General features: G+C 39.8%; 2 protein-coding genes across 2 annotated transcripts in view; both read right to left on the bottom strand.

The window, feature by feature from the left end:
- neurl1b (neuralized E3 ubiquitin protein ligase 1B) overlaps positions 1-8,311 on the bottom strand; it is a 32,257-nt gene extending 23,946 nt beyond the window's left edge. The window contains exons 1-2 of the mRNA XM_034690971.1: positions 8,198-8,311; positions 7,976-8,072 (exon numbers count right to left, since the gene is read on the bottom strand). Of these exons, the coding sequence (XP_034546862.1) occupies positions 7,976-8,072; positions 8,198-8,239 (139 nt within the window). The 5' untranslated portion in view covers positions 8,240-8,311. The remainder of the gene's footprint in view (positions 1-7,975; positions 8,073-8,197) is intronic.
- A 12,873-nt stretch (positions 8,312-21,184) lies between these two features.
- On the bottom strand, positions 21,185-24,549 carry dusp1 (dual specificity phosphatase 1). Its single transcript, XM_034690480.1, has 4 exons — positions 23,828-24,549; positions 23,446-23,591; positions 23,120-23,339; positions 21,185-22,420 (listed from the first exon to the last, which is right to left on the bottom strand). Exons 1-4 carry the CDS (start codon positions 24,234-24,236, stop codon positions 22,065-22,067), a joined length of 1,131 nt encoding a protein of 376 aa, XP_034546371.1. The 5' UTR covers positions 24,237-24,549; the 3' UTR covers positions 21,185-22,064.
- Positions 24,550-27,240: the final 2,691 nt, after the last annotated feature.

The following is a 27,240-nucleotide window of genomic DNA, read 5'->3' as shown; positions in this document are numbered from 1 at the left end:
ATTTCTTCCAAAGCTTTTCATGGTTATCTATCAGACCTGTTAGGTACTATACAAGCTGACAAGCACATCAAGATCCCTAGGCAGAGGTCTACATGTGTTCCAAATACCAGACTGAAACTAAATGGGACCGTTTCTAATGTCGGGGGCCAAAACTGTGAGACAATCTTTCTGAGGAGGTCAGCTGGGTCAGTTATCACTTTGAAATCTCTTCTTAAGAGATACCTTTTCAGCAATCATAATGAGTTCATATGGTTTTGTGCTACTGCAGCTGTTAGCCTGTTCAGTGTTTGAGCAATCTCTTTGTGGTGGCTCTCTTTAGGATTCAGGTTGTTTTTAACTTATAGCACCATTAGTCATAGTGCTAAGAAAAAAAAGCTATTGTAAACCTACTTGTTTATGAAGATGTGTTGAGGCAAGCTGCAAGCCCTCTATGTTCTTCATGGCTGCTTGTGTACTAATTAACAGCTCTGATCAGCTGCCTTTCCAAATAAGTCTCATTGGAAACACAATCATTGGCTGTCTTGTAAGAAGCAAGCACATTGGCAACTGGTATAACCAACAAGCCTTTGATCACTTGGCGCCTAACTCTCAATGGCCTGCTTTTGTGATGCAGTTGCCCGCTGACATCAGTCTAATGAGCTGCACCTGTATGCTCAGCTCATAGGTGGTAGCTCAAAGTGCATATTACTTTGGACTTGTCAACCAAAACTTTTTTTAAGTGAATGTGCCATTCATAAAGCACAGTGGAATCATTATTTACCATCATGGCAGCAGCACGAAGCAGGAAGTCACTGTAGCAGCTCAACTACGGTGTGCCAAAAGGGCAAAAAGAGCCTGGTTGAGAAAAAATAAGTGTTGATTTAATGGCCCTAAATAAAATCACCATTAACAACATTTGGATTCTATAAACCCTCTTCATAATCAACAGAGGCAATTCAATTGAAGTAAATACCAAGTAGCACACTGTCATACAGTTGATCCACTGCACTGCAAAAGTTAAATTTTAGAAATATTTTTGAGGCAAACATTACGGAGGGGAGGAATTTTGCAGGCACACTGGATATCACAGAGATTCCCATATGAATGAATATACTTCTGGTTGACTCGTCTCTACACACATACATAAGTGGAAACCAGGCATTATATGTGCAACATAAGTAACACATATCATGCAGGGACAAGCTCAAGTCCTTCTCAATCTGCCTTAGGTAAAAGAGCAATTTCACAGCTAATTTTTAGTCATTTTCGATGTTACCTGTCAGCCTAGCTCTACAGTCATGCCAGCATTATTTCCAAAGTGCATTAATCGTTTCCTGTCCAGCCTTCATGTCCTCAGCTCCTGTCCTTCTGCCTTTATGCATCCTTCTGTCACAGCTCTTTATAACAAACGAGCAGCATAAAGTCAAAGACATGCTAGTTGTTCCTGTGTTTAGGGTCTTGAGCTCAGCACGCTCCCTGCCTGGCAGCTCACTCAGGTGGGTGTAGGTAATTAGAGAGCAAGTCCTGTTAGTCCAGGTCTCCAGGGAAACAGCTGCCATCCATCCCCCCGTTCCCATGGAGCAGCTTGAAGCTGAGGTGTGTACAGACTCCTCAACCAGCTCCCACTCTGTTCTGGATGGATGCCCTTCACTGAGCACGTAAACGCTGCCTTCTCTCCTTCACTACCTGTGTTTTACTGCAGGATCACTGATCACCGTCACAAATTCTGACAGCATGAGACGCTAAGCATAACAGATCTGTCTGAGTCCATCAATTTCAGTCACTTGCAACAAAACAAGATCGCAAGGATTCCCAATCAAATAAAGATGGTCTGTAAAAATGCTTCCTTTCTTTATAACTATTACTGTCATTGATTTAGAGACTGATGTTTCAATTTTCAGAAAATGAGGAGACAGAGGGAGAAAATGATCTGTGTTCCAGTCGTATTATTAGATTACAGGACTTAGATAAATAAATGATGTACACGGACAAACAGTTCGTCATCATGATGGACTTACTGCCCTGCAGCTGCAGCTGAACCGGGGAATCAGAGACAGATCGGCAGCAGAGGACCAGGCCCCCTCTGTTTTCTTATGATTCAGATCAGCTTGTTTTGGCTGACCGCATACAGCTGCAAACTTTAACACCAAAATAAACACAATTGTAGTAAGGGACAGGAAAGAAGGAGACAATTTTAAAAAATGGAAATGACTATATTTTGGTGTATGATTAGGTTGAAGAACATATTCTTCTTACACTGACTTTATTTGAAGTAGACACAATTTTCTGAGTAAAAACATATGGGAACTGGTGAAATGTTAAAATATCAACGCAGGGCACTGGTGGCCTAGCGGTCTAAGCGCCCTACATACAGAGGCTACAGTCCTCGTCGCAGGGGTCACTGGTTCGATTCCCGGCTGGTTGACCATTTCCTGCATGTCTTCCCCCATTCTCTACTCCCCACATTACCTGTCTCTCTTCAGCTGTCCGCTCAAATAAAGGCAAAAAAGGCCAAAAATATCAACGCAATAGCAGACAAAAGTTATCAGTTAGTGACTTTTAATGTTGATATTTATGAAGATTTAATTGCAACATAAAACCAATCTACTAGAAAAAATAAAATGTGCTATGTGCTTTCTAAAAGAAGATCTAATAATTACCATGTACATTCTTAAAATGAAAGGGATGGTTCAGTTCTTTGAAGTGGGGTTGTATGAGGCTCTTGTCAATAGTAGTTGTATCACCCACAGGGGATGCTCGGCCCCTTTGTTTAGAAACCGGCCGCAGAACCGGAACCAAAACTAGGCTATCAACCACTACAGACGGGGCCAGCTCTAAACCTTTTATCTCGAAAACAACAATTTTCCAGAAATAAAAAAAAATACATTGTTTTTAACACTGAATGAGACTCGCCACACTTTTCATCTGTTACATTTTAGAAAGCCTACTGATCCACATAAAAGGAAGTCAATAGCATTCAATAATGCAAAAACACAGGAAAAATAAAAAATGGAGATACAAGGTTTCTGCCCAACAGCGACAAAAAGCAAGTTGTTAAGAAACAGAATACTCACATGATTGCTCTCTTATATTCATGCCCTTAGCACTAAAGGGATAACATAAACAAATTAAATATACACACATAAAACTTAGAACCTATTGTTGTGAATAGATAACAAATTGTATGTGCAGCTTCAGCACCTGTGTGACACTATGAGGGAAGTCACTAAATGCCACATGCAAGTAAACATAGCACACTAAACAGTCCTACAACACATATCGCTAGACACACTTCTTTCCAAATGAAAAATTTAAAGTACATGTAAACCAAATTTAAAATGTGACAATGACACATTAGTAGTGTAAGCTTTAATGGGAAAGACAGTTTTGAATTTGAGTTAAGGTTAAAATACGTTTAGATTATTTATACGGTAACTATTTACGTACAAGTTTATGTAAGTTTTTATTTGTGTATGTACATTGTAATAATTATCTCTACAGCGTCATCTAGTTGGGACCAAAACGTGTTGAATGTACTTCTGTGGTTCTAATAACATTTATCTGGAGCACGGTCATCCTAGCCTCTCATTGGTTGGGTCTGTGACATGTGCTTAAGTGACAAGGAAGTGTTTTTGTTATGCCGATCCAGTGTGGCTAAAGTAAAGTGCTCTTGAAGAACACATAGAACCCTCACGTTACAGTAGCTTCAAGGGTTATAAGAAACTTTTAAAGCAAAAGATCAATGAAAGTGTAAGAAAGAAGGCACAAAGTAAAGCTGACTGAAGTTCAGCAAATCCAGTACATAAAATAAACCCTTGACATCTTCCCCCGACTCATTCCTGCATTTTATCTCATTTTAAAATACTGCCCCATAAAAGTTCTTGCATATTCCTCAAAGACCTGTTTTAAACATGCCTACAAAAGAAGGACATGAAAGATTTTTGAGTGTAGAAAACATGCAAGCAAAAATGCTAACTCACTACCTGAAAAAATAGAAATCAGTTCTTTGGTATGTTTTTACCCGATGTCACTGTCCTGTACATTATGTGGCGAGTTAATCTGAGGCCTTCTGTAAGGGGCTTGCCAGTAAGTGACATGATATATAGCTGATAACTCCTGCGCTGTCAGAATCAAATAAACTTGGAACGTGTTGGGTTGGATTGGATCCCAACTGCTATCTTAAAACTTGCTCCAAAGACGGGCTGCATACCAGACATCAAAGACAAACTGTCATGACAGGCCATGAGCCAATGGGAGCTCGGTAAGCTGATCTCATGTTCGGGACATTTTGAGATGTTACAATGTACACTATGCAGCCAAAATGTAAAACAGGTAAACAAGCCGCCCAGCAACAGGTAGAGGTTACAGTTCTGAAACACTTCAACTGTTAGATGAGAGACAAAGATGTGGGCGCCGTAAACACCCTGTTACATAACTATAGCGTTTGGTTTGAGGAGGGGGGGGGCATCAGGGTCAATTTCACAGTCACTCAGTTCACCTTTAACACTTCTACACAGCCGAGTGTTTCCGCCCATCTGTGCCCCCGTTTCCCGTCCTCTACGTCCCTATGCTGCCATCAAGTCACCATCCAAACCCTTTGACTCCTCCTCACTTGAGTCTTTAAGCCTTTATTTATCTTACTCATTATTTTGTTTCCCCCTCCTTAAAGCTAATCTTGCTGCTTTCCCACTCCCCGGCCCCCTCTTCCTCTTCTGTCATGACATTGGCCTGTGACACGTGTGGGAAACTTCTACGGGGCCCCAGCTTCAGACAGGACACTGATATACTGAGAGTGCTGGCTGACATGGCTATTTCTGGAACTTGTAAATATGAGAACTTCCTTCACTAAAGTGTTTCTAATATCCCAGAGGATTATTAACAAGAGGAAGCAATACAGAGGCAGATATGCTGAGCATCCACAGCCACAACTACTCTTTTTCTTTGTGTTTGAATCGATGCTTCATAACGAGACTGAGCTCCAGAGCAACGGACGCCATCTTGTTTTAAACCAACGTGTTTTTAAGCTAAACCTTTGTCAGCTATTTCTTTTCTACCTCTTTTCATAAGCTTCCCAGTTATAAAAGGAACTCTTTCTCCATTTTGAAAGAGGGAAGACAAGGCAAGGAGCAAAGGGAGGAAGCATTACTGAACTGGAACTTCAAAAGAGGAAGTTGAAATTACGATAAGGGGGATCTGGAGTCTGCTGGCAGCCTTTAAGCTGCAAACAGATCCGGTTTGATCGGATGAGAGACTCTGAGCTGCTCTTCTCCTCTGTTAATAGAAGATTGAAAAAGATTTTCTTGCACTGAATAGAAAGCCTTTCTGAATTTAGGGCAGAGTTTATCTAAACTTCAAGGAATAACTATAATATTAGTGGCTAAAACCATTGGTAATAAGTGATGATTTTAGCTTGTAAGAAGTCATTTTGCTGCTTTTCTCTGCCTTTTCAACTTGACATCTTCAGATTTTGTTTGGATTAAATATGTTACGACAATCAGTCCCTTGAGCTTCTTTATAGACCCCCACATGGTTGTTGTTGTTGCTGTCCTCACTGTTGCCGATAAAAAAAGGAACACATCACCAAAATAATAATAACCATCAATAAGAAGAAAGCCTGAGCACCTACCATGACCTGTTCATGAAATTTAAATCAGCATTAAATATTTATGACTAGTGTGACGCATAAAGACTGATCGACTTCCTATCCTCAGGAATAATTAATACTATTTCCTGTATACTTCCAGTGAATATCTGAAAAAGATGTGTCTCTCCATCTCATTTCTGTCTCTCACTCTTCTAAGACACACAAAAACACACCCACACACTGAAAAACACATATGCACGCAGTCAAGCAGTCTTGCATAATTAAGACCGTACTGAATGTTTAACAGCCTCCCCTTCTGCTGCCCCAAAGATCTTCATCACTTGTCAGAGAAATAGTCAAGGTCACACACACACATTGTTGTTCAATTCCATACATTCAGATGTGCTAACAGATCCTCAGAGCATTATGCAACTTGAGATAACTGAGATGTAATCAGCCAACAGCAGATGAAGTCGTCATGATGATAGATCTTTGTGCGACCTGAGTACTTTGCTCTCCTTACGGCTGACTCTTTCTCCACTCTCATTCTCCTTCAAACCACTCATCAGTCTGATGGTATCAGGTCCTCTGTCCTCTCAAGGAGACACACACACACACTTCACAGACGGGCCCCGCTGCAGCTTAAAATACAGGAACAGATCATAGCAGACATTACACAACCACACCTGTCGCTAGAGGCAACAAGACATAAGCAAGAAATTCAAGTGAACTGCAGCGTAAACACGGCCTCATGACACAATGCATAGTTTACATTTGGACAACTTGCATTTGAATAGAAACAATGTTCACTGTCAGATGAACTGATCTAATGCAGAGTGAGGAATGGATGAAAGTTCTAGTGTAGCTTGGCTACAGTGATCCAATGAACTCATCTCTGAACCTGCCAAAGGCAGATCATAAAGGCCAGAGCTCCCTGATGGTCCGCCTCTTCTTTTTATTATCAACATAATGTAGTGGCGCCACCTAGTGGTGCTTATTGGTATGTACCAATAAATGACTTCCAACATGTCATCATACATTTAAACCATTTTGAGAGTTCATATAAATAACACTAAAGTAATCAGTGCTAAGAGAGATTTATGTTAGATTCTTTGTAATCACGTGCTGCTTGAGAAGCGCTTCAAACTCTGTATTTACAATTCCCCTGAGGGACTATAGTGTAGGCCTATTACATTATTGTTTTATTTTGAGATACTTTACAGACTTTGTTTATAAGATGATATCAAAGTCTCAAAGTCAAAGTCTTCTTTGTTGTCAAATAAACTGCAGTATGCACTAGACTTTGAGGATTTGATATTGCGTTTCTCTCTCAGACCCTAGCAACAACAACAACAGACAAACATAGGAAAGCTAGAAAAAGATAAGAAGTAAGCTAATAAAAATAATAAAATACAGTTTAAAACAGTGCAAAAACTTTGCTATAGTGCAATTTAAATGTATTTATTATGATAAAACTTTATTGATCAAGTGCCAGACTGCTTGGAAACTACAGTACAAAATAAGAGTGCCAGAATGGTGGATGAAATAGTGATACACACACACACACACGCGCGCACGCACGCACGCACGCACGCGCGCACACACACACACACACACACACACGCACACGCACACTCCTCCCTCTTTTGATTCAAACTTGGTAGATAAAGTTTATAGTGTCAGTGAATATTAGCATAATGCATCAATGAACCTTTGAGCAGGCGAAAATAATAAATAGAAGGAAGAAACAGATAGAAAGGCGCCATCCAACATTTTGAAAACTATACTCTGAAGGAGTTTGTTTTCTTTTCTTGGGTTATATCCTTTTCTGCTCTCAGACCCATTTTGTTTCTTTTCCCATCACCCCACAGGGGTCTGGGAAAGCAATGACATCATCAGAGGCCCCTGAACCTCCGTCAGCCTCACAGGGCTCAAAACCACACAGAACAAGCGACAGGCACTTCCTGACTGTCTACAGAAACAAATACAGCATCTAATTTTTATCAGATGGTGTAATGCTTTTTTAAGTGATAGCATAGATCAGAAGTGCAACATGTCAGATATGTGAACAAATCAAGTTCATGTGTTTGCTAAAATATATCAGCCTACAGTTAGTCTGAAAAAAACAAAGATATTATTCTTCAGTGTTATTATTATCATTATCATTATCATTAATATTAACATTAGTATTATCTGTATTATTTCTTAGGGATTATTGTGTAGCCATCTAGAAAATTATTACTTATAATCTAGTTTTGCAGTTAATTAACGTTATGCATGCAGGAGGTTATTTCTCTAATACACTAGGTATAATAACTTCAAGGGCATTTACATGCAACATTTTCTGTTCTTCTCAAATAAAATGTAACAGTTGTTAAAAATACAATTAAATAAACAAAGAATGTAGCTTACCCTTGGTATTATGGTAAAGTTTATTTTCTTTGTTGGTGACAGGCAAATTGAAGCTGATGCTCAGGTTTGAAGACTGCTGATTTCCCATGTTATTTCCCTGAAGATACAGAAAACAAGTAATAAAACAACTGAGGTCTCTAATCAAACGTTTTCTATACTGTCATCTTCTTAGTCGTGTCCTGGTACTGAGGGTCAGGATGTCTGAAAAATGTGTTTTAGTACCGTGACCAAATCCCGCCAGAAATTTGAAGGACTTGTAAACATCGGCACGTGGCTGTTGTTATCTCTTCATTCTGTCCAATAAAATCCAACTTGGAAGGGGAAGGACCTTGGCACTCTGTGTGTGTGTGTGTGTGTGTGTGTGTGTGTGTGTGTGTGTGTGTGTGTGTGTGTGTGCGTGCGTGCGTTTTACCACAGCGGACCGTTAAATTTGCACGCCAAGGCACGTGACTTTTGTTATGGCCCACACACAACGACGTCTCTACAAAAGGTAAACTGGGCGTACGCACTCCTTTCCTTGAAAAGGTGAGCGCGAACCGGAAGTGAGGCGTGGTTAGAACGTGCTCTGCAAACAAAAAGTATGAAAATAGTTTCTCTGATGACTCGCTTTTTCTATGGATGCTTGCACTGTTACAAAATCTGCAAGCTTGAACATGAAAGTTAAAATGAAGAAGGAAGGATTTGAATTTTTGAAAATTAAAAAGCAAATATCATTTTCTTTTTCATTTTAATTGTGTAACATAATTAGCATTGTTGAAGATTGAAATTAAAATGCATATAGGATTATTGAATATTAATTATATAAGTCAAATAATGCGCACATATTTAAAAAATTAAAAAGCATTTCGGTTATTGCAAGTTAATTTTCAAATTTGCCTTTTCATTTTGGTACATATATGCTTCCATATTTTCCTTCCGTTACTTACTCAAACAAACTTTTGTTTTGTGTCCTACATTTCACTTACTAAGCATATAACAGGATGTAGGCCACTCAATCTACAAACATGTTGGCCTGTCACTGTGGAAAGACGTTAGGTGATAAAGGAATGATCCCTTATTGGCAGCTCCAGTAAACACAGAGTTCAAATGAGCTTACCTAGGCTGAGTAAAAGCGGCAAGATTAACAAATGGTGATAAGCAAATAAAAGAAACAACTCAACACAAGTCAAATTTATTTATACCTTTCATACATAAAAACATGGAGCCCAAAGTGCTTCACAGAATAACAGACAGAAAACAACAGTGATGGTAAAATTATAAAAGGCATGATTATAAATAAAATACTTAACAAAAAAATAAAATCAATAATAAAAGTGGAAAGAAAAGATAAAAATAAGGTAGCATTAACAAGATCAGATGAATACAAGAAATACATAGATACATAATTAAATAAGATAAATAAATGTTAAAGCAATGATTCAAATAATAATGATTAAAATAATGATAAAAATAATAATGGTCCAAATTAAAAGCATGATTAAAAAGATAAGTCTTATGTTTACTTTTAAAAACATCCAGAGAGCTCATCGTTTTAATGTCCAGAGGCAGAGAGTTCCAAAGCTTCGGGGCGTAAAAACAGAATGCTCTCTGGCCAGTGCTTGTGGTGTGAGACACACAAGGAACATTTAAAAAGGGAAGAATTCAGGGACCTCAGTGTTCAGGTTGGAACATAAAATGCCAGGAGATCAGTGATGTATGGAGGAGCAAGGCTGTTAAGAGCTTTAAAAACAAGTAAAAGAACTTTAAAATCAATTCTAATAGAAACAGGGAGCCAGTGCAGAGTTTTAAGAAGAGGGGATATGTGATCAGTTTTCTTTTTTCGTGTTAAAACTCTGGCTGCAGCATTTTGAACAACACTTACTTTGTATTCTTGTCGTGCATGGTTTTCTGACCCGCCATTACTGTTTTAAGTCAAAATATGAAGCAGGCCACATATGAAAGTGTTGCTTGTGTCTGACTAATTAAAATAATGGTGCTATCTTTCACCACCATGTCTGTGGATCCATATTAGCAGGACTGACCATTTAAGAATGCTGCTTTGTGATTTTTACAGCTGTTTTATTTACTCTTAATGTCTTCAGCAAAAACTGCCCATTTCTACTCTACAGCTTATACTACAAATAAGAGTAATGCCACCAGTATTTAAGGGTAGGTAGTTGTTTCTTTACTTAGAAATGTTACCCATTAACATTAGTGGTCAAAAGTTTTCTAAAAATCTTGAATAACCCCTTGAGATGTATCATCTCATTTTCGAAGGGGTCCTACAATACAAACCTATGATACACTCACAAGTAACCAATACACACATAAAAAGAAAAAGGACAAGTAAACTAAACAAAATCGACAGTATTATATAACAAATAATTTTAGGGCAAAAATATAAATATATATATACAGTGGGCAAAAAAGTATTTAGTCAGCGACTGATTTTGCATTGTAGGATTTTTAAAGAATTTATTTGTAAATTATGGTGGAAATAAGTATTTGGTCACTAACAAAAGTTCAACTCAATACTTTGTAACATAACCTTTGTTGGCAATGACAGAGGTCAAACATTTCCTGTAAGTCTTCACCAGGTTTGCACACACTGTAGCTGGTATTTTGGTCCACTCCTCCATGCAGATCTCCTCTAGAGCAATGATGTTTTGGGGCTGTCGCTGGGCAACACAGACTTTCAACTCCCTCCACAAATTTTCTATTGGGTTGAGGTCTGGAGACTGGCTAAGCCACCCCAGGACTTTTGAAATGCTTTTTACGGAGCCACTCCTTCGTTGCCCGAGCTGTGTGTTTGGGATCATTGTCATGCTGGAAGACCCAGCCACGTTCCATCTTCAGTGCTCCCACTGATGGAAGGAGGTTTCGGCTTAAAATCTCACGATACATGTCCCCGTTCATTCTTCCCTTAACACGGATCAGTCGTCCTGTCCTCTTTGCAGAAAAACAGCCTCAAAGCATGAGGTTTCCACCCCCATGCTTCACAGTAGGTATGGTGTTCTTGGGATGCAACTCAGCATTCTTCTTCCTCCAAACACGACGAGTTGAGTTTTTACCTAAAGTTCTATTTTGGTTTCATCTGACCACATGATATTCTCCCAATCCTCTTCTGGATCATCCATATGCTCTCTGGCAAACTTCAGACGGGCCTGGACATGTACTGGCATAAGTAGGGGGACACGCCTGGCGCTACAGGATTTGAGTCCCTCTCGGCGTAGTGCGTTACTGATGGTAGCCTTTCTTACTTTGGTCCCAGCTCTCTGCAGGTCATTCATCAGGTCCCTTGCTTGTTTGTGGTTGACCAAATACTTATTTTCCACCATAATTTACAAATAAATTCTTTAAAAATCCTACAATGTGATTTCCTGGATTTTTTTTCTCATTTTGTCTCTCATAGTTGAAGTGTACTTCTAATGAAAATTACAGACCTCTCCTCTTTCTAAGTAGGAGAACTTGCAAATCAGTGGCTGACTAAATACTTTTTTGCCCCACTGTATATGTATATTGTAAGAAAAGTCATAGTGAGAGAAAATAATATATATGCACACATATACACACAAACACACAAGTTAACAGTTTGAATCAAAATCACTTGAGCTTGACCAATAAGGGCGCACTAACACTTGGCCCAGCTGCCAAGTAATATGATGAAGCACAATTGTGTGTGTGTGTGTGTGTCCCTCCATGTCCCCTGCTGGCCTGCACCCAAATAGATAATGGACCTAAGAGTCCAGACTGTTCAACTTATCCAGCCAGCTCAGCACTTTTCATCAGTTGGACCCAGAGTGGTTGTTTGCCTGAAGTTCAAATTTGAATGGCTGATTTGAAAGTACACTATCAGCAGAGTGAACATAAGGTCAGGTTAGTCGGACATCCTCTGTTCCCGCTCATGTTTGGTGTAGGCTATCTGTGTTTGACTAAAGACTGTCGATTTTTCTACGCCCATGCTGATCAATTAATTTCTCAACCTCTTTGTTAACTTAGACTTTGAGATTTATCTTCTATTCATCAGGTTCTACGATTGCTGAACCTGTGAGGTGAAAAAGGAAAAAATGATTGTGTATACTGCAGTGCTGTGAGCTGCCTGAGTGGACTTACAAAAATGTTTATAAAATACCAAAGCAACCTGTTTTAACTGAAGACAGTGTGTGTATGTACTATTCCCAAAAAATAGTTAACTTTATAGATGGTAATACAAGATATCAGCCATGAGATGGCGCTGACTCTCAATTAACTCAAAGAAAGACATGCTCTATAGATTCCTCACGATGGAGCCATCAGTGTGTGATGCACCATACCTGGTGGATGTTTAATACTTATCATTGAGACTCTAGTCTGCATCTGCTGTTGCCCATAAAACGACTAGAGAAGAGCTTTACTCAGATAGACCATTAAATAGATTACACAGAAAACAGGCTTTGGTGGTTTGCAAATCATTTGAACCCCATATTTAATTGAAAATAGTGCAAAGACAAGATTTCAGATGTTAAACATTTTTTTGTATTATTTTTTGAAAAAATATATATATTCATTTAAATTTTGATGCCAGCAACGTGTTTCAAAACAGTTTGGACAGGGTTTTTACCGTTGTGTTTCATCACATCTTCCTCATGTGTTTTAAATGTATTCCCATAGTTCATGGTCTCCTTTGTTATAGTTTTTGTTTCTTTAAACACCAAATGTTTTCAGTAGGGTCAAGACAGGGTTGCAGGTAGGCCAGTTATACACCTGGGCTCTTTTGAATAGCCATGCTGTTGTTTAATACATGCATAATGTGGTTTAGCTCCCCTAAAAAAACATAGTTTCTGGATGGCAGCATGTCTTTCTCCAAAACCTGTGGACATTGTTCAGCATTAATGATGCCAGATGTGTAGGCTACCCATGCCATGGACAAAATGCAACCCTATACCATCACAGATGCTGACTTTTGAACTGTGCTCTGATAACAAGCTGGGTGGTCCCTTTTCTCTTAAGAGCAGAGGAGGATTTCCAAAAATAATTCAATTTCAGACTAAAGAACAGTTTTCCCTTTCACCTCAACCCATGTTAAATCAATCAACCAGTCTATCAATCTTTATTTATATAGCGCCAAATCACAACAAACATTATCTCAAGATGCTTTTACAAACACAGAATGTCTAGACCCACACTCTATGTTAAATTGGGCTTGGACCTAGAGACCAGCGTTTCTGGATCATGTTTATATAGTTTCCTCTTTGCATGGTACAGTTAACCTGCATTTGTGAATGCAGCAATGAACAGACATTGGTATTTGGAGGTTAGTTTGAGCCAATGCTGTGATTCCCACTACAGATTCACGTCTGTTTTTAATGCAGTGATGCCTAGGCTCAAAGATCATGGTAATGTAGATTTTGTTCTTGACCTTGTCCCTTTCATACAGAAATGTTTCCAGATACTCTATTAATGACATTGTACATACCTTAGATGATGAAATCCCCTAATGATTTGCAGTTTCATGAGGAACATTGTTCTGAAATTATTGAACTAGATGTTTTTTTGTTTTTTAGCATCATACAAATATTTCATTTTTTGGCTTTGCATGTCCTAACTTTTTTTGAAACAAGTTGCTGGCACCAATTGTATCATGAGCATATATAGTTCATTAAACAATGTATCTAATCAATTCTAACATTTGATGTGTTGTCTTTGCACCATTAGATATGTGGTGTAGATGATTTTCCAAGCAAGAATTTTGTTTTTATCTACATTTAACACAGTGTCAAACATTTTTTGGAATTATGGTTGTTATTAAATGATTTTTTTAAATGTATGAACTATTTTATTCAATGCTGTACGTGATTTCGATGCAGTATGCTCCGTTGACTCAAAGGTTTAAACCTGACACACACAAACACTTTTATCACTACAGATAATAAACAAGGAGCTCTTTGTCTCTGTTATCATAATTAAACGGCAAAAAAAACTTGCACCAGTTCAAGCATCAGAGTGTGGTCATTTTTCAGTCACATGAGATCACCTTCAACAGCGTGTGAGAAAGTCTCTTTGACATTGTGGTCTGTCAGGCTCTGGACTCTCGGTATCTCACGCTTGTTTTTGCTCAGGGCCTTCCAGTCTCTTAAATAGGACTTAAGACTTTCTTTCACTTGTTTGTTGTCATCGCTGTTGACATAGCATCCATCTCTGCTTTGAGTTTAACCACAGTGATGCATATTTTGGTTTCATGATAGAAGTTGATGATGCTGTGTGGTCACCGATAACTGATAAAAGTAGGTCAACAAGGCTTGCAATTATGCGTGCAAGAGGTGTTATATCTGTCATCATAGCCATAATGTTATTTTGCCGATTTAAACCTATGACCTCCATTAAAATGCTTACACAGAGACAAATACAGCAAGGCATTTTAATGTTTTTAGCTGTTGTGCACATCTGCCGTGGGCTCAGGGGATTTATGTCTGCTTGTCTGTATGTTCTTTGGGTGTGACATCATTCACCCCGAGTGCAGTCGGTGGAGAAGGCAGGATGCCAGACATTCCTTGAATACTCCACACAGGATCTCACTTCTGCTTGTGAACACAACCCTGTACCTCCAGTGAGTGGAAAAGTACAGACTCTGCTAGGACTCAGTGATGTAAGTACAGCAGTAAGGATACGGATGGTGTCTTATTGGTGGCTATGATTTAAATATTTGATCTGATTTTGCAGATGATCACAAAAACTGTTCCCTTTGCGCCTCTTATTTTTCTCTTTGCAACACATGTTAAGTTTACTGCCCTCTTTTACATGCAGGCTCTTTCTTATCTGAACAACTTCAGAAACAAAGGTTATACAACTTCTGCAGAGATGCCCTACATGATACAGCTGTGCACATGCCTTTACAGCCTACTTAGTTCCTCTTCCACCTTCATTTCACATTCCTGACCGGGTTGTGAGAGGAAGGGGAGCCCTGCTGGCGAGGAAAAGCCCCTTTTCTTCAGCCATACATAATGTCCCAAGCATGACATTCCAGCCATACAACCTCTGATAGAGATCTGGCCTTATCTCGGCTCCTGTCACGCAAACGCAGCTTGTCTGGCTTCTTTTGTAGGGTTTCTGATAGACCTTTGTGTTGGAATGTCATGAATAATTAAGATTATGTAGAAGTGTGTGCTTTTTCTTCAGAGTCAGTATGGGAGATTTTTACCGTAAAGTTTTACACATGAAAGGGAATTGTCTTGATGTTATTGGTGCATTAGAAAAAACACATGATACATAGAAAAAAAAACAGGAAACAAAGTAAACAGTAACTCCTCTACCATTTAGAAACTCAAAGGGATAGTTCTGGTATCTAAATGTCAGGTAATAAATCTTTGTTCCACTGTGGACAGGGGTCATAAGAAGCAGGTACTTTAGAAATGCACTTTAATGATATATACTTTTACAAACATGAAAGAATGGCCAACAGAGAGTCAAATCTGGGAAAGATTTTGTGATGTCCACTGGGTTTTTTTTCCATTTATCTGTATATATTTTTGTAAATATATTTTTTGGTGCTAGATTTCTGTGATTGGGTACAGTAGTGTTGCTCAGCAAAAGTCAAGGTGGATTATTTGGTTTTGGTTATGCATAATTCTCCCCACAAAAATAATACAATTGGAGAAAACATCAGAAACAATTACAATAGCTTATGGACTTGTCCCTTGGACGTGTTGCGTATGGAAAGTTGATTTACATTTAGTGGAGCTAGCCATTCCTGCCTGAGGCTAGTGGTTGTCAATCTTTCTGACTAACGACCCCCAAGAGTAAAATCATAGGTGTTTGCCCCCCAGTTAGCCATGGCACAGGCTTTGTGTGAATCATGGCCAGGGCCATCACCTGCAGCCATCACAAACTCAATGGCAGTCTGAAACAGCTCAATGTGTTATGACACATTACAGATAGGTAATATCACACATAACACAATCAATGTTTGTGAGTATATAAATGAAAATCACCAAGTATACAGGCAGATGTAGGGAAGACAAAGTGTTTCATGCACAACATAATTACTACAGAGTCCAGTTTGGCATGTGCAGATGTGTTATAAAGCCTGATTAAGCAAGATAAGAAAGACCTAATGTATCTTTTTTTCATTTTGAAACAGCAGGGATGGATAAGTCTGATGGCGAAGTTGCTCTGCAGATAGTCCAATGTGTTGTGTAGAGGCTGGGGGGCACTGTCTGAGGTAGTCAACAGTTTTGCCAGTACTGTGGCCTCAGCCACCTCTTCCAGTCTGACCAGCTTCAGGCCCTCAACAGACTCAGCCTTCTTTATGAATCAACTCAGTCTGTTTGGGTCCTTTGCTATGATACCTGATGATAAGCACCTTATCTTACATCAACGCCACTTCAAAATAAAAAACCTCTCTCTTCTAAAAACTCAATGAAAGGGTAAAATGTGAAAGAGATATTTAGATTGCACAGGTATGTATGAAATATTGCTAAGGCAGTGGTTTCTGAATGAAATGCTGAAACAGAGTTAGTAAACTTGGCGCAGCACATTCATAAAATGCATAGAGTTAAATAAGGAGCCTTAATAGTACAATGATATATCCAAGAGAGCTGAATCTAAGTAAGGATGGTGGCCTTAATGGAGACAAACTATTTCAAGCTAACTTTTTTCCTATCAGCTGTGAAAGAAAAACGTATATAAAAGGCAATTAGCTTATAACTCAAATCACGAGTTCTGTCATTTTCTGTCTCCACAGCTCTTTTTACCCGCGGTACCTGCAGCATTTCTTGGCTGATTTGACATTTCCGCAGTAGGTTTTTGCTCTGACACATTGCCCTCTTTAACAGGAAAGCTCCTAGTAGACTCTGTAGCAACAGCACCAGCATGCGGTTTAGCATCTGGCTCAGCAGACTGTGCGCCTACGTCTTCACTCAGCATTGATGTAAAGGTTAGAACAAGCCTGTACAACTCCACAGCAGAGGGATGTAACAGAGGCCTCTCCGTCACAGTCCTAATCCTCTTACAGATTTACTACAGGTGAGTATTCAGACGTGACATCAATGTGTGGACTAGATCTCCTCACTCAGGATACGGTGTGTTAGTGAGAATAGAGGAGTGTGTGTGTGAGAGAGAGACTTAATCCAGTGTCAAGTTAGGGTGATGTGTGAGAGGTGTAATTACCCAGCATCCTCCATTAATGAGACTGTAATTGTGTTCATGCTTATGTCTCTCTCACAGGAAGTGAAGTTTAGTGGGTCTTGTGGTTGTTCTGAGAAACGTTGTGTGTCTGCTTTTGTCATGTTGTCATGGTAGCAATAAGAGGAGGCATTTCCGGTTAAATGTTGGTTTATCTTTGTCAAAGTTACTCCATTTGAGAAGTCAGTTGATGCAATTTTGTACTTAATCATCAATTATCATTTCTGAGCTCAGACGTTTGACTGATGACATTTTCACAGGAACTGAATACCGATGCTATCTACACTGCTGAACATGGACCGTAAAATGTAACTGCAACTGACATACTTAATCAAATAATTGGACATTTATGACTAACAACTTAGCAATGTCTTTGTATGTTGGCATGAGGCAGAAACAAAACAACATCTGCATCGGGAAACTCTTTCTCCAGCTCTTTTGCAGGAAAAAAATACTGCTAAATGTGACTTTTTGTCTAAAACATTAGACTAGGTTGACCGTTTATAAAATACCAAGACCTAAAAGTGAAGCCTCTGAATGGAATTTGGCTGCAATGCTTTTTATTTATAGCGACAGTAAGTATGGAGACTTTTGGGTTATGTGGATTCTGGACAAAGTGGGATGATATATATCTCCTTGTGTCCTTGATCCTGTCCTGAAGATGTGTAAATAAGGTTTTCTGACAGGAGCCTTGTTTATTCTTAATGTCTTAATGTCAACGCAGCTCACAATGAATCTAAGAACATTTTGAGAAGGCTGTTTCCACAGCGGGCTGTTCATTATCGTGTCTGAAACCTACCCTATCACGATGGTTATTAATTCTGAACAGCAAGAGCAATGCCAAGGAAAACCAGATCACACACGTCACCTCAAACCAATCCCTGGAAATGAGTCTGGAATTATATATAGTTTATAAAGAAGGAGCTAAGTGAAAGACACTGATTAAACAGAAGAAAAAATACACAAAGAAACTGCTGCATGGGCTTTGGCGGTGTTAAGGACTGGTTCCGTGAGGAGAAAGCATTATCCCTTACATAAGAACTCTGGAAATAATCAATATTCTTCCCAATGGATTGAATTGCTTGTGAAGCTCATAAAGAGGCATCACAATAAAAATTCCTCACAGGAGCTTAGAATCAAAATGTCTCATTAACAACTAGAATTAGTGAGCATCAGAAGGACTTATTCGTGATCTGGGTGAAAAGGCTTCATGCTAAATGTTTAAGTTCCTCATTAAAGTGTTGTTTTACCTGTGTGCAATTCCCTCTTTACAACAGCAGTCATTCTGCTTTTAAGACTGAAACTACACATACAAGTTAGCAATTTCAAAGAGAACATGATTCAGCATGTTTTTAGTCTCTTTTCCCTAAATTGATCAAATTGTTGTGATCTAAAATGAAACTTGCATTGACAAGCTACAGGTAACAACATGGAGTTTGAATAGTAGAAAGAAGGGAACTGTTTTCCTTTTTTCAGTTACAGCTGTCTGCTCGGTGAGTGACCACAGACATCTGCACTTCAATCTTTCACCTGATCAGAATACTACAATTTTTTTTTAACCCAAATCTAAAAGCATCCCCTGACAAAACACTTACTTTTACATGTATACTGTACTTTAGATATGGGTCAGTCCATATCATAGGTCTCATACCAAAATCATCATAACACCTCAAGCATAAGAAGGGGAAAGGGCGCACAAAGCTTGAGTTTAGGGTGTCATATTGTTTGGATTTCATAAATGACGATGATTTCATATTCCTTAAGTGTGACATTCTGAGCAGGCTGACAGCAAATTATAGTCCTATTGTCACATTTATGTCAAAGTTTTGATTAATTTTTTTAGACAGCCATCCAAATGTGCCAGCCTCATTCTTCGAAGATGTAGGTATGTGTCACCTGGTTGCATAAAGTCACGAGTCTTACATAAGAACAAAACCCACCCTGCTGTATTTGATCCAAAGTGAACAGTGTTAAAAGGGAGGAGTGGGATTATGTCCCTTCCTGTCATGCCAGAAGAGTTTAACACATTATATAACCTTTGTTTTCTTAGGATGGTGTTAATTAAAATGACTTTGATGTTGAGTCAGAGCTCAGCTGTTAAATGGAACAGCAAATTGACAGCATTGTGACATCAGTGTCATTTCTGTTTGACTAATACAAAAAAAAGAGCATATCATGATACTGTATATCAAATACATCCGGGTAAATGTTTCCTGTCTTTAATTTCTGTATTTATCATCTAAACTTAAATGTCTTGGTTCAGGGTCTGGACAAATTTTGATAACACCTTGACATTGTGTCACACCACACACAGACAGTCTCACACATACTTAAAGTCCCGACACTTTAATGTTCCTGACCCGACAGTTGACTGAGGGCCTTTCCCTCCAAAGCACCCTCATCAGATCATAAAAGACACCTAACGACTTTCACACACACGCAGACACAAACACACCCACCGCTCTCAGCCTCCCTCCTGACAACAGGAAATCTGAAGACACAAAGGCTGATGGATTGCTATAGTGGTGAGGGGAGGGGTGGGCACATATGTCACCCAAACCACAGCTTGTCTAAGGAAGCTGGTGAGGTAATGAATGAAGCTTTCACCACAGAGGCAACGTCACAGTGATGTTTTCTTTCACACACAAACATTTGCATTGCTGTCTCAGATAAGAGATGGATGTCAGTCCAGAAATACATTCTGTCAATTATTAGAGTCCATGTCTTAAAGTGAAATAGACATTAAATTAGATGGCCAAACTTTATTTTCTTATGAAAGGCCCTTATTATGAAAGGTTAGCCTTGTGGGATCATCTTCATAATCAGGTCAGGAGGAAGTCTTCTTTTTTTCTCACAGCCCTCTGAAGGTCACAGCCAATGTTTTGGCTAATTTGCAAACCCAACATATTCCTTTCCCTTTCACGGCCGTCTCTGTCTCCACCTCCTCATTGGTGTGTGAGGCAGGGGACACAAGGCCGCTGCCTGACTGAGCCCTGAATGCTCTTTAGTTGTCGTACTTTTCCCAAACGCCTCGCAGCTGCTCCTATTGTGGCCGCAGAGGGAGGTGCTCCTTGGCTGATTCTTTGGGCCTCCTGCTGCTGCCCTGATCTCACACGCGTTCACAGAGAGGGAGTGTGACCCAAACAATGGCCCACGCCATGACATCATGCCACTGAAAGGGCTAATTTTATATCCAAATATATGATAGGATTCCTTTACATGGAGAGAAACGTGGAAAGATGGGAACAGTGAAACATGCCAATGAACTGGTTTCACGTATGGTTTTCAAAGTTGTCATTTTAATGTTTGTCCTCTGCCATTATTTTTATATCTGAATTATTGTAGAAATACTGAGATACCATTTTGATAAGATATAAATAGTTTTAGCAAGAGCCAAAGCAGTCATGGAAATGGGTAGCTATTTTGATAATATTAAAATCAAGGTTTTGTTGTAATAGCATGAAAGCGGAGGACTTAGCACCTTCAAGCTTAACTTAGGTTGAGGAAGTAGTGAAGGCCACCTTAAAAAACATGTTTCTGACATGTTGAATCAAACAAGTTAGCAGGGGATGAATCTATAAACATCAGTGGTCAAAACAATGTTTAGCTGCTGGCAAAACATGTTTCATATGGCAGGCCAAATACTCAAATACTGACTTGTTCTTAAAAGCTCTGTGAGGAGACTTTAGCTGGTTATGAAACACAGAAATGAATACTTAAATTCCTGACTTAGAAGCATAAATAAGACTATCACGATTGATTATTCTATAGAGTCAATTTAAATACCTGTAGAAGCTGCTTTTAAAGGTTTAAAGTAACTTTAATAAATCCTTCATGGGGCCTTTGATTTTGGGAGGGGGTCAGCTCATGGATTGTCTGTATTTAGATGTTGAAGTGGTTGTTTTATCAGCAAAAGATTAAATTTTATAAGCAAAGATGAACCTGTTCTATTTATTATTTACCAGCTACGAATGGTGAGTAACAGGTATTAATAGTAAAAATGTCACATTCATCACCCAGTTAAATGTGTTCTATTAAATTGATGAAGAAAAGAGAGAAAATGTCAAACTGTTTACGAAAGTCAAATGCGATTTATTCAACAGTATAAAAACAACATATAAACAAACATTATGCAAAAAATAGATATGATAAAGAAATATATTACTTTAGTTCAATAAATATGTCAGAATGCAGCTGCTGAAGACCACATTTCCCACTTTTTAGTTGCAGGGTTCTGTCATCTCAGCACTGCAGCACACAGTACAGAAACATGAGGTATTTAATGGTCCGTTTCCCCAGAGTGTCAGGATCGTCAAGGTTCCATGATGTCTTGAAAGGCAGGTTTTTGCTTCTGATTTTGCAACCCATTCAACTCTCAAAGTGAACATGAGGATCTGTGTTACATCTGCTCTGAAAACAGGGGGATACATTCATTGATCGTGACATGAAGGGGTAATCTTCACGCCATAGATTGCTTTCTTAAACCACTACAGAAAGCAGAGTGGACATTAGAGGGGTTAAGTTAACTTTCCTGAGACAACTGTAGGCCCTCTACTCTTTGTTTGCTTCTTAATGATTCTGATTATCGACAGCAGTTGCCTTCATAAATAAAACGTCCTTTAGAATAAAGAACATTCAGGTACTTCAAACTTCGGGAATAAACTCTACTTCTTTTTCAGCCATTCCTAAAGCCATCTAAATGTGTGGATGAATTTCACATTTAGGAGGTAAAACTAGAATACTGCCTGGTGGTAGTTTTACATCTCCCATTGAAATGACGAAACTAACGTTCAGAAATTTCCCTGGCAGGGTCAAATGATCTGACCCTAACAACAGCTCCCATAATATACGGTGATACCAATATCACCACTGAACCATTGAATGGTTTATGATCAGCATAGTGTTCTGGTGCGGTTCAAGTTCAAATAAAGTCTGTGTTAGATTCTCCTTCTCAGCAGCTTGGAGAGGTGGTGATGGGACTGTGGAGGAACGAGAGCTGACCAGCAGAGGTGTGTACAGGGATGGAGACTGGGAAGTTAAAGACAGTGCTGCTGTTGCCCATGGCCGGGCTGCCAGCCTCTGAGGAGCAGGTCGACGTTGCCAGGACCTGTGACTCGAACTGGAGGAGCTGACCCATAAAGCTGAAGTTTGGGGAGATTATGCTGCGGCGCTGCTTGACGAACTCAAATGCCTCGTCCAGCTTAACGCGGTTTGTCCTCATGAGGTAGGCCAGGCAAATTGTGGCGGAGCGGGAGATGCCAGCTTGACAGTGCACAAAAACTCGACCTCCTTTATTTCTTACAGAATCTGGAGGGGAAATAGAAGAAAAAACAAACATTAGAGCACTGTAAACATGTATCAGGTGGTGAAATGACTTTACAAAAGGTTTAACTGAATATGCCCGTCACAGGGAGGCAAAAAAACAAAGGTCTTTGCAACACTTTCAGTTGCTATTTAAATTCAAGAGCGCTCATTAAAACACAGGAATAGAGCTAATAGGGGTGCAGGGTGTGAGCTTGTGGGGGTTATCCCCAAAGGAGGCAGTCTGGATGGACAAAAGAGGGGAACAGACTCCTGCTGGGGGTATTGATCTGGGAGGAAGGCCGACAGTGAATGAGGAGAAATTGCCTTTTGTTAGGCCAGAACAAAGAGCGGCGTGGAGGGGAAGCTTTTCATGCCTGGCCAGCCTCCCCACTACAGAACCAGTTTGAGGCCAGTGCCGCGCAACTCATTAAGAGGGGGCATCCCTTTTTCTACGCCTGGGAGGTGGCAATGATGTAGCCACTATTGTGGTGGAGTGGGGAGCCTGTGCCAAGCCAGCTGGTCAGTTTTGGAGGGAACTTTTTAAAATTTAAATCCAGGACTCAAAAGGGGGAAGTGAAGGAAGGAGGGGGGGTTGGGTGTTTGTGTTTCTTCAACTGGCTTCGGAGGTGACAGCTGTGATAGGCGCTCACATTTGGCTGTTCAGGCCGTTGAGGCAGTAAATAAAAAGGTGTCTGTGCTTACCGATAAACTCGATTGCCTCGTTGAACCACGAGCTGATATCGGCTTTGTGGTTGTCCTCAACAGGGATGCTCTTATACTGGAAGGAGTCTTCAAAGTGGTTGGGGCAGTTGGCAGAGACGTTGATTAGAGCAGTGATACCTAACATGTCCAGCATGTCTTTTCTTGAAGCATGGTAAGCACTGCCAAGGTACAGGAAAGGTAAGATCTCCACAGGGCCTCCCTAAACAGAAACAAATAAACAAAATGAAGTCGACTGCAAACAGAAACAAAAACTGAAACAACAGAACATGTTTTGCATTTCCTATGATGATTTATAAGATACATACCTGGTCATATAGAGGAGTATTGCATGGACTACAGCTTGGATCTGCGCTTCCTGGATGGCTCGAGCTTAGGGGCAAACTAAGCCCCTGTGGAGGGGAGGGTTTGGTACACATCTCTGGATACTCTGAGGAAAATGTTTCAAAACCACCTAAAAATGGAAGAAAAGATAGAGTGGTTAGATTATCGGACAGCAGAGGCACATCCCTGTTTAAATATGGGTCTACTAAAAGGTGAGGACTGCTCGTGGGTCTATTTTGGAACATTGTTTACTCCAGAGCCAGCTGGTGTGGTGACAGCTGTAAACCACATTTGTTGCCCCGTTGTTAAGATACAGTCAAACAATTGTACTTTAGACTTTTTAAAACACGCTTGTTTTCCCCTTACCTTTCAGAATAAAGACCCTGGCTCCACATGGATCGCGACACAGAGCCGTGACAGCAAGCACCAAAGTCCCGTCCTTCTTCGCCTGGCTTAAATCCAAACTGCGGTCATCAAGCAGCACTACCGACTCATACTCTCCTGAAATAAGCCTGCTTCTTGTGTCCTCGTTGGGGACAATGTGCTCAAGTCCTAGACCTCCCCTGGCCCTCCTGCGGACAATGGTGCTAAAGCGCACGTTGGTGGAGCCCGATATGTGGGACGAGTTGAAGGAGAGGAAGGAGCGGCAGTCCAGCACCAGGCAGCTGGGGACGTCGCCCTCCAACGAGCCGCGGAGGGACGCACAGTCGATGGTCGGGACCTCCATTATGACCATAGTAGGACGGCTGAAGTAGAAGGTTAAATCCAAATACATAAAGCTTGTGCGACAGGTGAACACACGTCAAAGTGGTTGGAGGACCAAAAAAATCGTATCCCAGTTACAGATTAATTCAAAACGGTGAGTCCTTTGTTCCGGGTAGCTTGTTAGATGTGGGGGAAAAAATCACACTGACAAAAGTTGTAAGACTCTTGAAGCTTGTCCTTTCTTCTTCTTCTTGAGTGTATTCGTTAAGTTTGCCTCTTAAAAAGTTTAATTAATGAACTTTTTCGTAAGTAGCTTCTACTTATGAGCGCCTCGAAGAGCTTATATATACGGCTCGTACTTGTGAATGAGATCTACTGACGTCAGGCGACCGCCCCTTTTGGCTTCCTGCCAGAACTGTGGACGTCATCCACCCTTCCCCCCCACCCCCTTCAGAACGGGGCTCGCGCACATTCGGGACATTTCTGAACAAACGTTGCACGTACGCGGGCACGCGGTGTAGAGCAAGTTAAAAACTGAATCTGAGCATCCCACCGTCCTCACTGTTACTTTGGCCCTCCATCTATGATTTTTGATTAAATATTTAAACTAATTATGCCATATAACACTTGATTAATTGATACAAAAGTTTCCAAATTTGGGGAGTTTGATTCGAATACTCGTGTGTCAGTAAATAAAGAATATGCCAAATTTTCCATGAGGTTAGTGTTTGATTAGACTTCTATTTTGCCTCTTCACCTGAGAGTTGACAAATAACAAGATAATAAGTAAATATCTGCCTGGGGGCCATAAAAGTTTATTCTTTGTTTTTATTAGTCGGAGGTACATAGTGTTCAATGCGCCGAGAGCAAAGGCTAACCATAAAAGTTAATCACTGTATAGAAATCTGAAGTCCAGTAAATTTCCACATGCTGAGAAACAAAACACCAGTCTACCAGGAAGACAACACCAGATGGAGATCCCTTGACATGTCAGTTTTTGTTTCACTTGATGAGGGTTTTTTTTCTCCCTCAACTCAAAAGTTGAAGTGCATTTTAAAAAGCAATGATGATTACCATCACTTTGGGAAATCCTTTCTATTTGTTGGTTTGGTGACTCAGAGTGGTCAACACTGCAGTGTAATATTAAAAAAGTAGGATCATTATTGACAGACAACAGGCATCTAAACTGACAAAGAGGTGTGTTGAAAGTGCACAGCAGAGACACTCTGGGGTTGTTTTGTTGTGAAACAAATGTTTACAAAGCAGACTGAAAATAGGTAATGATACATAGCTCTGTGGTCAAATTGCCTTTCACCTTGACAGAGCCTAACATGTTATGGCGTGCCCTAAAAGTGTAACTTTTAAAATGTAATAAGGTCTTTTGCTGAGCTATAATGATTTTTGTGATAAGAGTTTTATGTGTTTATTGCTTCAATGGGATTTGGCTGACATACAATATAGGCCATGACATCATTCTCACTTTACTGTGGCCTGAAGAAGGGAAGACTTTCAGCTAGCTCAATCCACATCCAGACTGTCTTGAATTTAAGCAGAGGAAACACAAATGTGTGATGTGAGAAAGGAAGAGGGGGATGGAAGGGAAGCCTTAAGGACATAAATGTCTCCAATCACAACAGAGTGCAAAAACTCTCCAGCTAGTTTAACCTCGCACTCCTGTGAGATGAGTCAACTGTGAGGCACATGCCACAAAGCAGGAATGTTGCACACTATACAGGGGAGGAGGGTCGAACTGAAAACAGCCTGTACCCAAACATTTTGTCCTTAAATCAAGTGCGTCTTCCCTTCAGTCATAATGGATGAATTGCTACGTGCATGCGGGGAAGAAATTAAACATAAGTGTTGAGCAAAGACAGCTACCGGGGGGGGGGGGGGGGGGGAGTGAAGCAACTGCATGTCCATTTAGTAAAATATGTTCACCTCCCCCATTTCTTAAGTCATTACAGCTGCCACTGTTATATGTGATATTGGTGCTTTCCAAAGTTTCAAACAAACATTACAAAAAGATAAACCAGCTAAACCCATTTATTTCTTCAGCTGTTGATAATTCACGATAACCAGAGTACCAAGTGTGAAACCAAAACTTGCCTTACAATAACAAAAAAAAAGTGAGTGTATTCAGTGTGTGTCAGTATGTTGATATTAAAGTCTGAAAATAGCGCCTGAGTTGATGCTTTGTTTTGGATTCCCATAATTATGGCCCGCAACCAACTGAAGCTCTCACCCAGAAAGGGAAGTGAAACATAGGATGACAAAAAGGCATTTCCTGTGGTCCGTAGTGTTGTCGCTTGCTGTCATTGCTGCCTGTTTACTGTCATTGTCGCTATGGGCAACCGCTGAGCCATCAGTGGGAAAACACAGAGTCTGTGTGCTAACTTCTTGTGGTTCTAAAACAGACCAGTTATCTAAGCTTAGTTGTTTTGTTTCATGCATATGTTTATGGGGATACCTTCATTATTTGCATATGGGAAAACCTTTACTGATGGCATTTTTGGATTTCCTTTCTTAACAGTCATACATGAGTTTTTATTGTGTTTTTCTGTTTCTAAAGTGGGTTAAAAAAACATTTTATATTCCTGAAAGTTAAGTAAACTAACTGACCTATCATTCTCTGAACCTACTGCCTTGATATATATATAGTTATTTTTCTCTCTTTCTTTCAACACGTAGCAAGCCATCCATGTCGGTAAATCTTTGCAGGCTTTAAGTCTTTTAACATTGTTACTTGATGTGTTGCCATGTTAATTATAGGCCAATATCAGGGGCACAATATCAGGAGTTACTACACAAACTTTAATAAAAAATGTATTACGGTAACATTCATACATTTTAAATATGGATTATGGCCTGCTGTTTTTGGTTACAGGCAGATATTGACTCACTTTCACTGAAATATGGGCTTATTAACATCATTATATGACATGTACAAACCAGAAGAGGTCAAAAATCCCAGACACAGCTTTAAATAATAAAATTTTATTGAAAGACTGACGTCATCATGTGAATGTATAGAATAAAACCATTAAGTCACGAGGAGCTGCTCCAGAATTATGTAT

Source organism: Notolabrus celidotus, chromosome 8 (genome assembly GCF_009762535.1).
Source record: "Notolabrus celidotus isolate fNotCel1 chromosome 8, fNotCel1.pri, whole genome shotgun sequence".
NCBI lineage: Eukaryota > Metazoa > Chordata > Actinopteri > Labriformes > Labridae > Notolabrus > Notolabrus celidotus.
The sequence above is the reverse complement of the archived record's forward strand: the minus strand, read 5'-3'. Positions and strand labels throughout refer to the sequence as shown.